Here is a 19,197-nt window from a genome sequence, read left to right on the forward strand (position 1 = left end):
CCCCGCCCCGGTTGCAGCACAGCCAGCCAGGTTCCCTTACTTTTGTGGCACTTCCCCGACCGACCGATAACAGCCCGGGTCCGACAATCCTCCCTGCCCTGTAGCCGCGAATATAAATTACCATCTTACAGCAGCTGTAAGAAGGTAATTTAGATTCGCGGTTAAGGGCAGGGAGGTTTGTCGGACCGGGGCTGTTGTCGGTCGGTCGGGGAAGTGCCACAAAAGTAAGGGGACCTGGCCGGCTGTGCTGCACCCGGGGCGGTAGAGAAGGAGGGGGGAGAAGGACGCTGAAAGACCATGGTGAAGACAGGAGGGGGGGGAAGGACTCTGAAAGCACTTGAAGACAGAGGAGGGAGAAGGAGGCTGAAAGCACATGGGGGAATACAAAGGGGTGGAGAAGGACGCTGAAAGGCCATGGGAAGGGCGGGGGGGGGAAGGACTCTGAAAGCACATGGGGAAGACAAAGGGGTGGAGAAGGACGCTGAAAGGACATGGGGAAGATGGGGGGGAGAAGAACATAAAGGAAATGAGGAAGAGAGAGTAGGGAGAAGACGCTGGCAGGGAAGAAGACAGATGCCAGACTATGGGGGGAGCAGAGAGAAGAAGATGGGTGCCAGACCAATTTGGAAGGGGGAAGAAAGGGAGAGGCACAGTAACAGAGCAAATGGAAGATGCAGAAGGAAGAGAGATAGTGGATGGAAGGAATTGAATGAGAACATGAGGAAAGCAGAAACCAGGCAACAAAGGTAGGAAAAGAATTCTATTTCTTTTTTTTTTTTTTTTTGCTTCAGGATAAAGTAGTATATTAGTTGTGTTGATAAAAATTTATAAACATTAGAGGCTCTGGTAGAAACCCGTTTACAAAGTATGTATTCTTCCCAATTAATATTTTCAAATTAATAAAGTCTTTTTGCTTATTTGTAAATGAGTTTCTACCAGAGCCTTTAATTCAGTAGCATAATTAAATGAAATAACTATTTCTGAAGTTTATAGGGATGGGCGGGGACGGAGGGGATTCCTCGCGGGGACGGGTGGGGATGGAGGGGATTCCTCGCGGGGTCGGGTGGGGACGGAGGGATTCCTCACGGGGACGGGTGGGGACGGGTGGGATTCCTCGTGGGGACGGGTGGGACTTTGGCAGGGACGGGTGGGGACGGGTGAGATTTCTGTCCCCGCGCAACTCTCTACTTTACATGCCCTAACATCTCCTTCCTTACCTCCTTACGGTGCTTACGGTACTAGTAAACCTGCCGGGACATCAGCGGGGCCATGGCGGGACATCAGTGTGACAAGGGTGCCAGCTCCTTCATCCTGCGCAGCGGGAAGCAGCGGCGCTCTGGCCCCACCCCTTTTCTCTTTACTACGTCTCTCGCACAGGCGGCCGTGTGTGGAGTCTAGCCCTTAAGGAAGTTGCGGGGGCGAACAGGAGGCTTTTGAAGGCTTTTAAAGGGAAACTGTCATGCCAGCAAACTTGCTAGGGACTTGCCCGGCACTTGCTCTCTCCCTCTATGTGTTATCTTCCTTCTATCATTGACAGTTTCAGTTTGGTTAACAGTTTAGAAAACAAATAGCATGGCAGCTCCCATGGGTTTATTGTTCTATTCAGCTTTAGTGAATTAATTAAAATTGTTGAAATAAATTCTGATGTTCTTTTAAGTTTTATTTGTTGTGCAGAAGGTGTGCGGAAGAAGGGGTAGTCTTATATGGCGAGTATATAACAAACTCTATATTTTAACTGTAAAAGTTGGGGGGTCGTCTTATACGCCCAGTCGTCTTATACGCCGGCAAATACGGTAATTTTCCTATTACACATTTACTATCACCTGAAATCCTATTGAGAAAATATCCCAAAGAGACATTAGGATTACAGAATGATGAGACATTGTTAATTTCTAATTGTTACTATAGTCCCACAAAGAAGAGGCTACCCACTGAACATGGGGCAGACCAGCTTGCATCGACAAAATTTGATCTTATAGTTTTTTTGAAGATTCCCAAGATTTGATATAGACTAAGGGCTCCTTTTACTAAGCTGTGCTTACGGTTTTAGCGCGTGCTGCAATGCCACGCAAGCTAGGCGTTAGTTTTTGGTGCGTAGCATGGGGTTAGCGCACGTGGCAATGTAGCGCGCACTAAAAACGCTAGTGCACCTTAGTAAAAGGAGCCCTAAGATTCCCAAGATTTGATACAGACTTGATCTACCCTATTAGTGATATGTTCAAATGAGAAGGATACAACGATATAGGCAAATTTTATTGGGACAACCAAAATATATTTTAAAACCTTTTTACCAAACAGGGGACCCTGTTTGGTAAAAAGGTTTTAAAATATATTTTGGTTGTCACAATAAAATTTGCCTATATCGTTGTACACTTCTGCAGTTTTGGTTTGTTTGTTCCTGGTTGGTTTTTTCACTGCAGACAAGGTTGGACCCCCCTTTTTTCCTCTTGGATCTATTGCAAATGAGAAGGATAAAATCTTGATTATGAAAATATACTTTCAGAACAAGTATGACTGGAAAAGAGGTCAGTAAATCCCTGATGAGAATAGTATTAAGTAGGATTTTAAGGGGGGGCATACCCCAATATTTGTGAGACACCCCTGCCTGGGATATCTGAAGAAAAAGAAAAAGATACCAATATAAATAGAAGATGAAACTGAAAGACAAATAAATGCTTTAAGATTACAATAAAAGAGATAATATGCTTGGCTTAATATTACTGGAAAGCTGTTACTTAAAAGTTTAAAATAGATATTTGTACCAGCTGCTACATCCTGTAGACTGGGTAATAGAAAGGACCCAGTGACAGAATAAAGAAAGTGCCTTGTTTACTGACCTAAGATCTAAGTGCTAGAATAGGGAACAAGTCACTGAATCTTAAGCTAACAAGTTGTTATAAGATGTCCAATGCACTGAAATTGATGATGACCTCAGATGGTCTAGATGTAACCCCCTAAATTGTTGATAGGAGCAAAACTAATTGTGCATTATTAACTAAGTCATTATAGATTTCCTAACATTTAGGGAAAGTTACGAATGAGATACGAGTCACAAGGAATCATATGATTGAAACTAATATAATATAGACCAAAGCACATTGCTTGGTGTATGCAATTTGTGACTGAAAATTAATTAAATCATGGTGTTCTGATTGGAAAATGTACTAACTTCCATATGAATCTAAATGAAAAGATATCATAACGTTAATAAAATGGCTGGTAGCCTATGGCTCAGGGAGATTCCTGGGGTGGATATTGCCAGTTAGCAGGCCTCTGAAATCTCCCATTAAGGCCTTTGGATTTTATTCTCAATTTGTGTGTCCAGCTGTAATTCCTTGGCCTCCCTCAGAAATGGAAGGAAAGAGCTGAGCAGGTAATCTGTCCATGCAGGTATTCAGAGCAAATATCCCAATGTCTGACAGATTTACAAGTATTTTCCTAGTGAGAACACAGGAAAACAAGATTACATCCAAACGCTGGAATTGAAGTAAATAAAGCATAGGCATAAGCCTTTTTACTTGCAATAAAAATTACTGAAAATGCCCATTCTTGATGCAGCATTAGTTTTAGGCATATTAAAATCATGCAATAAAACTCATTAATCACCAAAATTAATGCTCTTTATAAAAGAGCCTTCTAGATTGTTAGTTCCTTGGGAACAGGAAAATACCTACTAAATGCAACTTGCCTTGAGCTACAACTGATAAAGGCATGAGCTAAATCCAAACTCTCTTCCCCTAATGTATGGATACAGGGGCACCATTTCTACCATATATAATTAAACTCCTAGATAGTTATAGATAAAATAAAGTTTGTACCTGTACCCAGTTGATCCAGGTGATGGCATAAATGGAGTTCCAAATAAGCAAACTGAACAGATACACCCAATGATGGCACAAACCAAGGAGTAAAGCAGGAGTCAACTCTGGTACAAGCTGCCAGTGCTGTTGGTGTTACAAGTTGGTCACAAGCACTTTGTGATCCAGATTCACTTTCAGAGCTGTGAAAAATGTATAACAAAGGAAACAGCTTTTAAATCTCTGGCTTTCTAGTACTATTTATTGCACATACAGTACTGAACCATTTGCTCAAACTAGTTTTCAAATAAGTCAAAATGACTGTGACTTGTAGAACCAGCATGAATAGTTTTTCCAGTTAATGGGCAATTTTTTCATCATATCTGTTAGTGGAAGATTAGGTTCTTACCTTTGGTAATCTTCTTTCTGTTAATCCCCAATGGAGTCAGTACAATAGGTGTTTATCTCAACCTGCAAACCAGGTTGTGCAGAAAACCACACATTTTTTTCTCTACTCCTCCCATTTAGTTGAGGAATACAGAGCCCTTTACAGTTGAGTCCAAAAGCAAACGAATTATACTGGAACAAAACATACACACAAAGGGAGCACGGGGAACTTCTGCACCAACACAACAGCTTTCTGTTCTGCTCTGCAATATATAAGAAAACAATTAATAAACAGGCAACATGAAAAACAGGCAAGAACATTGCAGCAATATGGAACCAACCTGCTGTGGGCAACAAGCACAAACTGAAACAAAGCCAGCAATATAGATACGCACTCACAGCTATAGAACAATTCCCCACAAGGCCCATCTGCTGCGTGGAACATACTTAGGCCTGAAAGAAGAAACATCTGAGGCAAAACAAAACAGGCAATACAAAGAGAAACAGAGTAGATAGAGGGTAGGCCATTCTGACTCCATCGGGGATTAAGAGAAAGAAGATTACTAAAGGTAAGAACCTAATCTTCCATTCTATTACTTCCCTCCCGGAGTCAGTACGATAGGTGATGTACCAAAGCAATGGCAACATCTAGGAAGGGACAGAAGAGCCTGCTCGCAATACTAAGGTCCCAAAGGTGGCATGAGACCAAGCCACCACATCCACTCTATAAAATCTAGTAATGGTATGAAGGGAAAACCAAGTAGCTGTTCCACAAATTTTGGCGGGATGAACTGTTTAAGACTCTGCCCACGAAACTGCAAACCCTCTGGTTGAGTGAGCTTTGAGAGAAACCAGTGGCTGCTTAATACAGGTGATGTAAGTCGACGAAATGGCCATGCGGATCCATCTGGCAAGAGGCCTTGGATGCTGGTCTACTCCACCAGGATTGGCTAGTCAGGACAAACAGATGGTCAGAAAGCTAGAAGTCATTGGTCCTCTCTAAGTTTATTGTGAGCTTCTATACTGCTACTAATGACTGGGGAGTCAATTCAGAGCGGTTTGCAAGAGCTTCTGTAAAGTGTTACAATACAGAGTTATAAAGAGTTTCTGCGAGGTTTTACAATACATGGGCTCTATACAATACAAGGGCTTTTGTAGCGGTATTACAATACAGAGTTATTAATACCAGCATAATTATGCCAAAATCAATCATTCTACTTATGTTGCCGGCACATTGATCATCCTACTTATATGCATATGTTTCTACCAAATCAATCATCCTATATATATTTATATCTACTATTAGGTTTACTATTGCAGCTAAGTACACAATATTTACACACCTCCTAAGAAGTCTGGTCAATTCAACTAAATATAGTCTATATACACGTATCTGTATCGTATTTTATGTTTATCTTTTAAATATTATCTTCCTCAGAGTCCAGTTTTCTGGGTTTCTGGGTTTTGTCTATTTATATCCTATTGTGTTCTTTCTATCGTGTTCCTGCTTTTTTTTTAGGGGGAGGGAACTAGCTAACTGTCTCCTCTATGTTGTTTCATTGGCCAAAGTAGTCTATGAAGAGGATGGTTTTTATCCCTTTCTTAAACTTTCTGGTATCTTTCTCTAGTTTTAGTTCCTTTGCGAGGGAATTTTACCACCTTGGAGCCATCACCACCTGACGCTGTTGTATTTGATGTCTCTAAAGGAAGGAATTTATAGCAGGTGATTTCAGCTTGAGCGTAGTGCACGTGGTGTGTGCTGATGTAGTCTGGCCACTAGATAGTGTGGTTAAGAGAGATGTGAAGTAGTGAAGTAAAACTCTTTGCACGTCCAGTTGTCTAAGAATCTGACCTTTCCACTCTGACCCCATGGCACAAAAAGCAGGCAAATAAACTTCCTAATTGACATGGAAATCCAAAACCATCTTTGGAAAAAGGAAGGAACTGTGCAGAGATGTAGATAAGGTGTAAAAATAGAAAAATTAAGTTTTATCTCCCAGGGCTGCTCTGGTATTTTTAGAGCAGCCCCGATGTTTTTTTTCATGTGGCCCCAATGTCCAGAACACGTTGGGACACCTGTTCTGAGGTCTGTTCTGGCTCTGGTGGTCTTGGGGGGAGGGGGTTGGCAGAGTCACATCCTGTGTTGGTGTCCAGCTGCAGAATGAAGGCTGGTCGGCTCCGAACAGGTATGAAAGGCCGGGGATGCAGTTTGGCCTAGGTCGTGTCTTGAGTATGTGTGAAGTTTGCACATGCTCAGTTCACGCCTGGAAGTCCGATAGGCCCAAATTGAAGCTTGGGCCTTGATTTTTGGCCTTGCCAGGTTACAGTTCCATGGCAATCGTGATTTTTTATTTTTACCCTGACAAGACCCCGAAGAATGGTATGAGTGGCCAGGTAGTCATCTAGGAGGTTAGGTAAGGTGATCTATGGGCCTGAGTTTTTATTATTTTAAATTTTATATGGTGTTTTATTACTGTTTTGTCTCGAATTTGGTGGGCCGTTTTTAAAATTTTTAATTCGATTGTCAGGGACTTTGGGGATCCTTAGGACCTGATTTGAAGTGGTCTGAGCCTATAAAAAGTTTTAATTGAGGAGTTATAGGACTTTATGTGTTTTGGGGTAAAATAGACCTTTAGTCGACATATGTGTTAGCGAGGATTTTATTTTATCCTTTAAACCTGTTGTTTTGGGTTTTTGAATAATTTTTATTGATATTTTTAAAGAAATTGCGCTGTCCTTTAATTTTGTTCTAATTATTGTATGGAAAACATGGATGGGATAAACTGAAATGGGTTCTGGATTATGACTTATTTTATTTAAATCAGTGTATGTTTTGTACATTTTATTTCACTATTTTGAAATTCCCCATTGATTTCTATAGAGAGTGGGAACTTCAAAATGGAGAATGGAACACATAGGTTGCTTTGAAAAGTTAAGAGAACTTTGATGAAGAAGCCTCTGACTGGTTATTAGGTATCAGGTGTGAGAAGCTGAGCTATTGTTACCTAGGTTATAGCTTGTTTACAGTTTGAAGAGAACTGCTGAACTTCAAGGAATGTGGTTGTGTATGAGCTCCTGGTTGAGAAGAGTTAAATGCTTGAATAACTGTGTATGACTGCTGGATGTCGGAGAGCATGGATGTGTGTATGTGAGCTCCTGTTGAGAGAAAGCAATGTTACTTACCGTAACAGTTGTTATCCAGGGACAGCAGGCAGCTATTCTCACTAGTGGGTGATGTCATCCGACAGAGCCCCGATACGGACATCTTGAAAGCATGTCTTGCTTGAAGAAACTTAGAAGTTTCGAGATGCCCGCACCGCGCATGCGCCAGTGCCTTCCCGCCCGATGTACCGGGCGTGTCTCCTCAGTTCAGGTAGCTAGCCTGAGAAGCCAACCCAGGGGAGGTGGGTGGGACGTGAGAATAGCTGCCTGCTGTCCCTGGATAACAACTGTTACGGTAAGTAACATTGCTTTATCCCAGGACAAGCAGGCAGGTATTCTCACTAGTGGGTGACCTCCAAGCTAACCCCAATGGGATGGTGGGAGAGTTGGCAACTTAAGAGAACAAATTTTGTAATACAGTTTGGCCAAACTGTCCATCCCGTCTGGAGAAAGTATCCAGACAATAATGAGAGGTGAATGTATGAACCGAGGACCAAGTGGCAGCCTTACAAATCTCCTCAATCGGTGTCGATCTGAGGAAGGCTACAGAGGCTGCCATTGCTCTGACCTTGTGGGCTGTGACCTTACAAGGAAGGGATAATCCAGCCTGGGCATAGCAGGAAGAGATACAAGCCGCCATCCAGTTAGAGATGGTGCGCTTCGATACAGGTCGTCCCAACTTGTTTGGATCAAAGGAGACGAAAAGTTGAGGTGCAGTTCTGTGTGGCTTTGTGCGATCCAAGTAGAAAGCCAGAGCACGTTTACAGTCCAGAGTATGCAAAGCAGATTCTCCAGGATGAGAATGAGGTTTTGGAAAAAACACTGGAAGCACGATGGATTGATTGATGTGAAATTCAGAGACCACTTTAGGTAAGAATTTTGGATGAGTACGGAGAACAACCTTGTCATGATGGAATACAGTGAAGGGTGGATCTGCCACTAGGGCCTGAAGCTCACTGACTCGGCGAGCTGACGTGAGGGCCACCAGGAAAACCACCTTCCAGGTGAGATACTTAAGTGGAGCCGTTTTGAGAGGTTCAAACGGAGGCTTCATCAGATGAGACAGGACTACATTGAGATCCCAAACCACAGGAGGAGGTTTGATAGGAGGATTGACATGAAAAAGACCTTTCATAAATTTGGAAACCACAGGATGAGCAGACAAAGGTTTCCCTTGTAGAGGCTGATGGAAAGCCGCAATAGCACTCAGGTGGACTCGTATAGAGGTAGACTTGAGACCAGACTGGGACAGGTGTAGAAGATAGTCCAATACAGACGATAGAGAAGCTTTCTGAGGTTCTGTAGCATTGGAAATACACCAGGTCGAGAATCTCGTCCATTTTTGGGAATAGCATTGACGAGTAGCAGGCTTCCTGGAAGCCTCCAAGACCTCCCTCACAGCTTGAGAGAACTGGTGAGGGGTTATGTTGAAAGGAACCAAGCTGTCAGGTGGAGAGACTGCAGGTTGGGATGAAGCAGTGAACCCTGATGTTGAGTAAGCAGTGAAGGAAACACTGGAAGAAGTATTGGCTCCCTGCTGCTGAGTTGAAGTAGAAGGGAGAACCAAGGTTGTCTGGGCCACCGAGGAGCAATCAGGATCATGGTGGCATGGTCTGATCTTAACTTGACCAGAGTCTTCTGAATGAGAGGAAAAGGAGGAAACGCATAAAGGAAGCGATTCCCCCACTCCAGTAGAAAGGCGTCTGCCTCGAGGCGGAGAGGAGTGTAGATCCTGGAGCAAAACTGAGGCAGTTTGAAGTTGTGGGGCGCTGCAAAGAGGTCTATCTGAGGCGTTCCCCACTGAGCGAAGATCTGATGAAGGGGTTTGGAATGGAGCGTCCATTCGTGAGGTTGGAGAAGACGACTCAATTTGTCTGCCAAGACGTTGTCCTTCCCCTGAATGTAGACAGCTCTGAGGAAGGTGTTGTGGCGAACCGCCCAATCCCAGACTCGAAGAGCTTCCTGACAAAGAAGGGCCGAGCCCATGCCCCCTTGTTTGTTGACATAATACATGGCGACCTGATTGTCTGTGCGAATAAGGAGCACCATGTCGTGAAGCAGATGCTGAAAGGCTTGGAGAGCATTGAAGATGGCTCTGAGCTCCAGAAGATTGATTTGATGGAGTCGTTCTGCACTGGTCCAGAACCCCTGAGTGCGAAGACCATCCAGATGGGCCCCCCATGCATAGTTCGATGAATCGGTCGTGAGAACCTTCTGGTGGGGAGGAGAGTGAAACAGCAAACCTCTGGATAGATTCGAAGAGGTCATCCACCAGAGAAGAGACTGCCGTAGAGCAGGAGTGACGATAATGTGACGGGACAACGGGTCGGACACCTGAGTCCACTGAGATGCCAGGGTCCATTGAGGAATCCTGAGATGTAGTCTGGCAAAAGGCGTCACATGAACTGTAGATGCCATGTGGCCCAAGAGGACCATCATGTGTCTCGCCGAGATGGACTGGCGAGAAGACACCGACTGGCAGAGTAGAAGGAGAGCATCCATGCGTTGAGGAGGAAGGAATGCTCGAAGTTGAATGGTATCCAGAACAGCCCCGATGAAGGGGAGACACTGGGTGGGCTGAAGATGTGATTTGGGGAAGTTGATTTCGAAGCCCAAGCTCTGCAGGAAACAAATTGTAGTCAAGGTCGCCGAAATGACCTCTGGGGCCGAAGGTGCCTTGATGAGCCAGTCGTCGAGGTATGGAAACACCTGGAGACCCATGTTCCGGAGTGCAGCGGCCACCACCACCAGACACTTCGTGAAGACTCTGGGAGACGAGGAAAGGCCGAATGGAAGCACTCGATACTGCAGATGGAGATGTCCCACCCGAAATCTGAGAAACTTGCGGGAGGCCGGATGTATCGGGATGTGAGTGTAGGCCTCCTTGAGATCCAGAGAGCATAACCAATCGTTCTGCTCGAGTAGGGGGTAAAGAGAAGCAAGGGTCAGCATGCGGAACCGCTCCTTGACCAAAAACTTGTTGAGGACTCGAAGGTCCAAAATGGGACGCAGATCGCCCGTCTTCTTCGGGACCAAGAAATACCGGGAGTAGAACCCCCGGTTTTGCTGATCTATTGGCACCGGCTCGACGGCTCGAAGCCGAAGCAGAGCCTGCGCCTCCTGTAGAAGAAGAGCGGTCTGCATCGAGTTGGAAGGATACTCTCTTGGCGGGTGGTCCGGGGGGACCCGTTGGAAGTGAAGAGAGTATCCCTCTCTTACGATGGTAAGGACCCAAAGGTCCGAGGTGATCGACTCCCATTGATGATAAAAATGGTGGAGTCGACCCCCGATGGGAAAAACAAGGGAAGACAGAACGTCGGTTATGCTCCCTGGAAGAGAGTCAAAAGGGCTGAGTGGCCTTGGGTGCAGCCGGCATCTGAGGCTTCTGCTGAGACTTCTGTGGAGGCTGCCTCTTCGCAGGCTGTCTCGCTAGGGGAGCCTGTCTTGGTTGATAACGCCTCTGGTAGATTTGAGGCGGTCTAGATGGACGAGACTGTTGAGGCTTAGGCTTAGGACGTAGAATGGATTGAAAAGACTTCTCGTGGTCCGAAAGCTTTTTAGTAACAGTCTCGATAGACTCATCGAATAGATCCGCTCCCGCACAAGGCACATTAGCCAATCTGTCTTGGAGGTTCGGATCCATATCAATAGTGCGGAGCCAGGCCAGGCGACGCATGGCGACTGAGCAGGCCGCAGCACGTGCCGAGAGCTCGAAGGCATCGTAGGAGGATTGCATCAGTTGCAGCCGCAACTGGGACAGGGTTGCCACCACCTCCTCAAACTGGAAACGAGCTTCAGCATCGATGAAAGGGACGAACTTGCGGAGGACCGGCAAGAAGAAATCCAAATAGGAAGAGAAGAAAAAATTGTAATTGAGCACTCGAGTCGCCATCATCGAATTTTGGTAAACTCGTCTACCAAACTTGTCCATCGTTCTCCCCTCCCTGCCCGGAGGCACAGAAGCGTAGACCTGGGAAGGGTGAGAACGCTTGAGAGAAGACTCGACCAGCAGAGACTGATGAGAAAGTTGAGCTCCCTCAAACCCCTTGTGGTGAACGATGCGGTATCGAGCATCCAGCTTACTGGGAACCGCAGGGATAGAATACGGTGTCTCAAAACAGCGCATGAAAGTCTGGTCCAGCAATGTATGCAAAGGAAGCCGAAGAGTCTCCGCCGGAGGGTGAGGCAAATGCATCGTATCCAAATACTCTTTAGAATATTTAGATCCAGTATCCAAAGTCACATCTAAGTCATCCGCCATCTGTCGGAGAAAAGATGAGAAAGACAACTGGTCCGCCAAGGCCGGCCGCCGAGACGGACTAGACGAAGTAGAAGCCTCCGGGTCTAGGGAGAGCTGAGACCGGCATGGAGAATAAGAGGTAGATGGTTCCTCATACTCTGGTCCCTCCGGTTGGGAAACATCAGACGATGAGTATCCCAAACGTTGCATCTTTTTCTGTGGGGACACTTCCGAATGACGTGAGGAGTGTCGAGATGAATGACGAGAACGATGCCCCTCCCGGTGCCGGGATGGGGAGCGAGAACTTCTGTGCATCGCACGATCCCCCGAAGCCTCTAAGGAATGGATGGGGCTCGAAGCGGTGGATCGCAGAGGTGGCAAGGACGCGGACTCACGCAGCGCCACCCAAGTCTGGTATGGAGTGCGGAAGAACTCTTCCTGCGATGCAGTATGCCCAGGACTCCGAATCTCAGGGACCATCCCAGCGCCCTGTTGCCTTGGAGGAGTAATGGGCTCTAAAGGTGGCATATCAGGAAGGGAAGCCCTCCTGGAGGCATCCGCCGCCCTCCGCCGATCCCCCTCGTCGAGCAGCAAGATCGAACGGCGAGGGAGAGGGGGAGGGGGCGGACCGCCCTCAGGGACCGGTGCTCGGACTTCACCCTGAATGTTGGCGATAAGCCGGGGTCCCATAGTATGCATAAGCTCGACAAACTGAGCTTCTAGCAGGGATCGAAGCGAAGCCGATATGGAGGGATCCGCACCGAAAGGGGGTCCTCCTGCACGGTCTTCGCGCTCCTTCGCGGCCAAGTGCTTCTGCTTAGTAGCTTTGGGCACCTTGATGACCACGGGAGGGACAGTGGAAGGTGGTACCTGAACCGAAGAGACAGAGGCAGGCGCCGCAGCGGAACTGGAAGCCGCAGCCGGTGTAAACGATGCAGGCTTCACGATGCTGGATGCGGAAGTCGTCGATGCAGGTTTCGAGCGGACCGGTGAAACCTCAGCAGATGTAGAAGCAGACATCCATCTTGAACATCGACTCCCAAAGTAAGCAACGCCGCTTGAACGAGCGCGCAGTGAGCGTGGAACAAGGCCTGCACGATTTCGGAACGTGGTCCGGACCAAGACACTGAAGGCAGCGTCGATGCGGGTCCGTCAACGAAATCGCACGCTGGCACTTGCTGCACTTTTTAAAACCGGTGATTGGCCGTGACATAGGCCGGAAAATCGACGCTGCAATGTCGAAAGAGGTAGGCCGCAGCCACGAGGCCGGGCCGGCCGAACCGCCGGAAGAAATAATTTTGAACTTTTTTTTTTTTTTTTTTTTTAAATAAAGTAAAGTAAAGTTGAATTCAAAGAAATAAACCAAAACGCGGGTAAAGAAGGCAAAGAAAAACTGAAATTCAGTCAGCGCAGATTGAAGATAACTTCTCAGCTCCGCGGAAAGAAAAGAACTGAGGAGACACGCCCGGTACATCGGGCGGGAAGGCACTGGCGCATGCGCGGTGCGGGCATCTCGAAACTTCTAAGTTTCTTCAAGCAAGACATGCTTTCAAGATGTCCGTATCGGGGCTCTGTCGGATGACATCACCCACTAGTGAGAATACCTGCCTGCTTGTCCTGGGATAAAGGATTAAATGCTTGTATGCTGAGAAGAGTGTATGCATGAGTTGAAAGTGCATGCCTGAGTAAAATAAAAACACATCTTCTGATGATTTTATTGTAACTAAAGAAAATCAGAGAATTACAGAATTGTATGCAGTGGATGATTGAATTGGTTGTTAGAACCAATGAATGCCTGGGAGAATTCTGCATATCGCACAGCGTAGCTGAAGATTTTAGAATAGAGAGGAAATAAAAGTGAATCTAAGGTTATAGCTTATAGAAAGGAAAATTAATTTTAATTTCATTTTCCTTATTTAGATTGTACACACAGTGAGTTTTATGAATGCATATAAGGAACACCAATTAATACATGCACCTAGTCTTGGAGATAGTTTTCCTTTGTTTATTTATTTAAAGCACAAGTATCAAAAGAAGAGAAAAATAAACATCTTGGAATCCAGACAAGTAAGAAAAGAAATAAGGGCCCCAACGCACTGGAAAGCTGCCAGAACAGGTAAGTACACCAACTGAGTAAAATATAATTGAGACAAACAAGAATCAAATCAGCAAAGTCACAGATCCTGTTGAGCTGAACTTCCAAATATTCCAACGTCTGAGATGGCAATAGCTGGCTCTTCTTGAAACTGACAATCCAGCCCAGGTGCTGCAGAAGAGACATTACTTAAAAGCCAGCGAATGGAGGGGTCATCACCTGGATTAGGGCTCCCAGAGTCATCCTGTTCAACAGTTCCATAAAGGGAATCAGTGATATCCAAGGTGGAAGCAACATCTGGCTATAAAAGCAGCATCGTTATCAGTGTGCCAACTAAGGTAGTCTGAATTTGTAGGCACTTCTACAAAGGAATGCACTGGCTTGGGAGCTTATGGAATGCCTACTGGCTGCGTTGCGTGAGCCAGATCTGTAAAATAAACTCTCCTCATGAACTGAACAAATTCTGGGGAAAAGCCACACACTGGGGTTGATGCTGGTCCAACGGACCCCGACAATGCTTGTGAGGTGTCCCCAGACTCGGTTTGCTTGCGTTTCATGACGCTGCCAAAAACAGGTACTGGGCAGGATTTTATGCCCATTTTCCGGACCCACATTTTCCGGACCCAGCCCTAGAGGACCCAGAGGAGATGAAGCTCGAAGCTCCTGCTCCCTCTTCATGTGTGCTGTGGCATGTGGTACATGGCTGTTTCTCTGCCAGTAGTCTAGTGCCATCCACACATGAATTCTACCGATTAGAGACCGAGGAGTCCATGCCTGATGATTTTTTTGCAAACTTGAGAGACAATGAGGCAGATAAAAAAGACGTTGGAAAAAAAAGATTAATAAAATCCAAGATGTCCGTCACCAGTAAATTTGTACCAAAAATGGCTCATGGAGATGAATTGGTAAGAAAAAATGTTGAAATAGGGGTGATGGAGGTGGGAGACCTCACAGTCTCCAAAAGTGCCAGCCTATCAGTTCTGTCTGTACAGTTGAAGTGAAGGGAAAGGAATTTCTGCCTCAAATCTTCTCCAAACAGATCAGTCTGCAAGTCTTCAAGATCTTCAGACTGCCAGTCAGATGGACCCCAACGAAAACCTCTGTCCCCTTGCAACCTTGCCACATGACTGTGTGTGTGTGTTTGGGAAAACACAACCCATGCCCTGATATCCCATAGGGTCTTACTCAGGGTGCATATTGCCTGTGCTTAAATCTCTGACAAGGTCAGAATGAAAGCTTGCTCCCAGGAGAAAGGACCCTGAACTTTGAGGTGGCACACAGTGGGCTAGCTCCATAAGTCCACCTGAAGCTTGCCCTGTAAAGCTGCAGTCTGGCTCCGCAGAAATTACTTCCTTTCCCAGGCAGAGAACCCCTCTAAAAGGGGTCTCAAGGCACCAAAGTAACCAATAAAGAATTAACTGAAGTGAAAAAAAATAAGAAAAAGAAACAGAGCAGATCAGAAGTACTTCTGAAGGATTCTCTTGCAGAAATAAAACTGTAGGGGGCTCTGTGTTCCTCAGCTAAGTGGGAGGAGCGGAGAAAAAATGTGTGGTTTCAGCAAGATCCGGTTCGCAGATTCGTACTGACTCCGGAGGGAATGTAACAGAATTCTTCTTGGCTATTTATAGCCAGAAAAGACAGAAAATTAGGAAAGTGTGCTTAGCACAAATTACAAGAAACACATTTCAGTAGTGATGATTGATGACTGTTTTCTAAATGTCTAGAAAATTGGCTAAATATATATCCCTTAGTAGTACTGTAAACAGTCTAAAAGCTCATTTCAACAAGGTGTACCAGGATAAGTATCTTAAAATACATCACTCATGTATGCTATGAGATTGTTTCAATAAGACTACAAGTAAAAAGGTTATTAGTGAGTCAAGTTCTCTGTCCAGGTTTCCATATCCTCCTAACCATATTTTCCTGTTTATTGCTTCCTTTATGACTCTGCTCTGAGAGTATTTTACATGAGAAAACATACCCAGACTTTGGTGTAAAAAGGATGCTTCCTGCTGGACCTGCTATGATGAAAGTCATCAATTTGCCTATGTGAGGATAGAACCATCTTCCCCCTCTGGACTTACTTTCACTAAAATCAATTCTATGCATTCAAGAATAGCTCAAAGAACTCAGTCTCCTGAGGGCAACTAACACAGAATAATTCCACAGGCTGCTGAAAAACCATGTCAGGAAAAATAAACTCTAGATAAATCAAATTTACTCTTTATACAAAAAAAAAAAAAAAAAAGAAGAAGAAATTAGATTAACTTACTGTAATTCATTTATAGCTTAACCAAGCCCAAGCAGTTTGGCCAAAGCAACTTACAATAAAAACTATCATTTCATAACATTATCTTTAAAACACTACAATTACAGCAAAAGGTAAACACTTATGAAGCTCAGCCCTTAACCCATTTCTTAAAACATAAATAATGGGGTCTCACATCATGTTGCTACCAAGAGCTCTTTCCACCCTTTGGGTTAAATTCAGTAAGTGGTGCCCAAATTTGGGCACAGAAAAAAATAAGTGCTAAGCACTATTCTATAAACGGTGCTCTGAATTGGGAGGTTTATAGAATAGCATTTAGTGCAGGAATCCATACCCAATTTTGGGCACAAGGATTTATACCAACTGAAACCTGGTATAAATTCTCACGCTTAAATTAGGTGCAGATCTACTATAGTCTATAACACTGCATGCAAATTCTAGGAATGTCCCTGACTCACCTATGCCCCTCCCTTGGCCATGCCTTTTTTCAGATCTGCAAGGTAAAATTTACATATATATTTATAGAATCCTAAGAAGATGCGTGTGTAAATTCAGGCTTTTGCCAATACCAATAATTGATTGTTAGGGCCCAATTACTGGTGCTAATTGGCTCATTATTCAATTAAATTGCACATGCAAATCGGGTATGTGCACATCAAAATGCATTTTCCTGTGTTACTGCTAATCTAATCAGAGGAACATTAGGACCCAAAAGTAGTGCCTGCTTTGACAATTATAATTGGCAGTTTGGTATGTACAGATGGTAACAATTTAAGATAGTAGTGTTACTGTTCAAATGTCTAATTTAATATAATTGAACAACCTGTTGTAGGTATCATTTTTTCAGGAAAGTCTAATTTGACAAATGGCTAGATTCAAATATGCTAGCTTTTAATGTGGAAAAGTCCAAATTAATGATCTTCTCTATCAAAGAAAGTCTGTCGATCCAGGCACCTCTTAAATTCAACTCTTCAACCATTAAAATTGTAAACTCCTTAAAATTACTAGGGATCACCTTTAATAGCAAATTTACCAATCATCTTCACATCAGTACTGTAGTTCAGCGTTGTTTTCATAGATTGAAATTGTTGGAATCTTCTTCTTTAAACATACTAATCCATTCTGGCTGGCCTGGAACTTCCTCTCCGACGTTAGAATTGACGTCGGGTGGCGAAAGTTGGTCAGCCCGGTGCTTCAACATCCTGTTTACGGGGAAGGGAAGCAGGCAGAGCTCAGAACTCAGCGGTGGTCCGTTCCCCGATGGCGGCGGCGATGGTAGCCTATTCTCCGGTACCGGAGGCAGCCTGTTCCCCAAAGGCGGTGGCTTGGGGGAGGGCAGGGAGAAAAATAAATAAAGAAAGGGGAGGCAGGGAGTGTAGGGTGTTTCCTTATTTGCATCTGAAGGTTAGGCCTCTATGACATCATCAAGTCTGAACCATCATTTAAGCCTGAACCATTGTCTGCAAGAAATCTTTCCAGCATGAACCTTGCAAGAAGAGAAAGAAAGAACACATCTTTGCTGTTTCTGCCTGATGCATTCTGGATATGTACCAGAATGGTATTCTAGTCAAGGACATCCATCTATGCCTTCATGCTTAGACTGTGAATTTTGGGGGGAGTTATACTCCTATGCTGTGCTTATCTCTCGAACAGCGCCTGTGTTTCTCAGCCTGTATGAGACTTTACACAGAAAGGCTATTCATCTAAGTTCTGTTTCTGGATTGGTCCGAAGAGGTCATCTGATGAGATTCAAGTGAAAAGTTGCTAATTATAATTAGTCTGTGTCGGGATGGAAGTGAACTGACATCTTATTACAGGTGTTCTGCACGCATTTTTTTCATAATAATTAAGACCTGAACAGTTACCTTGTGTGACTCTCTGCCTGAGAGAGAGTGAATCGGACCTTAAACAGATCTGAATTCCATCACTTCAAGGAAACTTTTGCTGCCAATAAATTATAGCTTTACCAGTGACTGACGAACACTTGTTCCTGTAACCAAAAGATTTTCTACATCTGCTAAGCTGAAGAGACGTTTTCCATTTCACCTGATTTTGTGCCAAGGCCTAACTGGATGGTAAGGATACGGAACTTATTATCTTATCAGCTGGGGGTTAGATAGAGAATCCTATTTTGGATATAGGATAAGGCTCATAAAGCTACTTGGTGATACTGTAATAAATTGCTGCTAATCAGGGATTATTATTATTATAAGGAATTGTGTAGTGTGTGTAAGAAGTAATTTTACTTAGTTATCTAGAAGTGTGTTGTGATAATTATGTACTGAGTTTCATATATGTAAATCGAATATTTTGTGAACAATATTTAGATATTGCTGCTGGCTTGTGAATTATATATTTTTTATTTTCATAATAAAAGTATTTCTCATTAGCCTGGGTCTTGTGTCGTATAAATAGAAAAAAGAAATTTGGACCTGGCAGAGATATTATGGTATTCCCTAGAAAAACTGACAGGCACGTAACTTGTTTATGTAACTGATTAGTCTACCATAAATCTTGCTACAGGAGACAGAAAGAAAGAAGGGAGACAGGAGACAGACAGATAGGGAGCATGGAGAGAGAAAGATAGGGAGACAGACGGAAAGAAGGGTGACAGGAGACAGAAATACAGGGAGACAGACAGAAAGGAGGCATGGAGAGAGAAAGATAGGGAGACAGACAGAAAGGGGGCATGCATGGAGAGAGAAAGAGAGAAAGAAAGAAAAGGAGCATGGAGAAAGAAAGAAAGGGGGCATAGAGAGAGAGAGAGAGAGAGAGAGAGAAAGACAGACATACAGAAAGAAAGAGGGCATGGAGAGAGAAAGAAAGAAGGGGGCAGGGTGAAAGAAAGTAAAATCTGGGGGAGGGAATGAGGTATGGAGGAGAGGAAGCATACAGGAGGCTGAAAGAAGGGAAGAAATATTGGATGCACAGTCAGAAGAATAAAGTGCAACCAGAGACTGATGAAATTACCAGACAACAAAGGTAGAGAAAATGATTTTATTTTCAATTTAGTGATCAAAATGTGTCCGTTTTGAGAATTTATATCTGCTGTCTATATTTTGAACTATGGCCCCCTTTTACTAAACCGCAATAGCATTTTCTTAGCACAGGGAGCCTATGATCATTGAGAGCAGTGCAGGGCATTCAGCGCAGCTCCCAGCGCTAAAAAACGCTATCGCGGTTTAGTAAAAAGGGAGAGGGTATATTTGACTATTTTTGTATAGTTGTTACTGAGATGACATTGCAT

The 19,197-nt window shown here is 44.4% G+C and overlaps 1 protein-coding gene across 8 annotated transcripts in view; it reads right to left on the reverse strand.

The window, feature by feature from the left end:
• VPS13B (vacuolar protein sorting 13 homolog B) overlaps positions 1-19,197 on the reverse strand; it is a 1,237,203-nt gene that overhangs the window by 234,536 nt on the left and 983,470 nt on the right. For all 8 annotated transcript variants that reach the window (XM_033933145.1, XM_033933154.1, XM_033933146.1 and 5 more), the window contains one exon: positions 3,819-4,000. In XM_033933145.1, coding sequence (XP_033789036.1) covers positions 3,819-4,000 — 182 coding nt within the window. The remainder of the gene's footprint in view (positions 1-3,818; positions 4,001-19,197) is intronic.

Source organism: Geotrypetes seraphini, chromosome 2 (genome assembly GCF_902459505.1).
Source record: "Geotrypetes seraphini chromosome 2, aGeoSer1.1, whole genome shotgun sequence".
Lineage (NCBI taxonomy): Eukaryota > Metazoa > Chordata > Amphibia > Gymnophiona > Dermophiidae > Geotrypetes > Geotrypetes seraphini.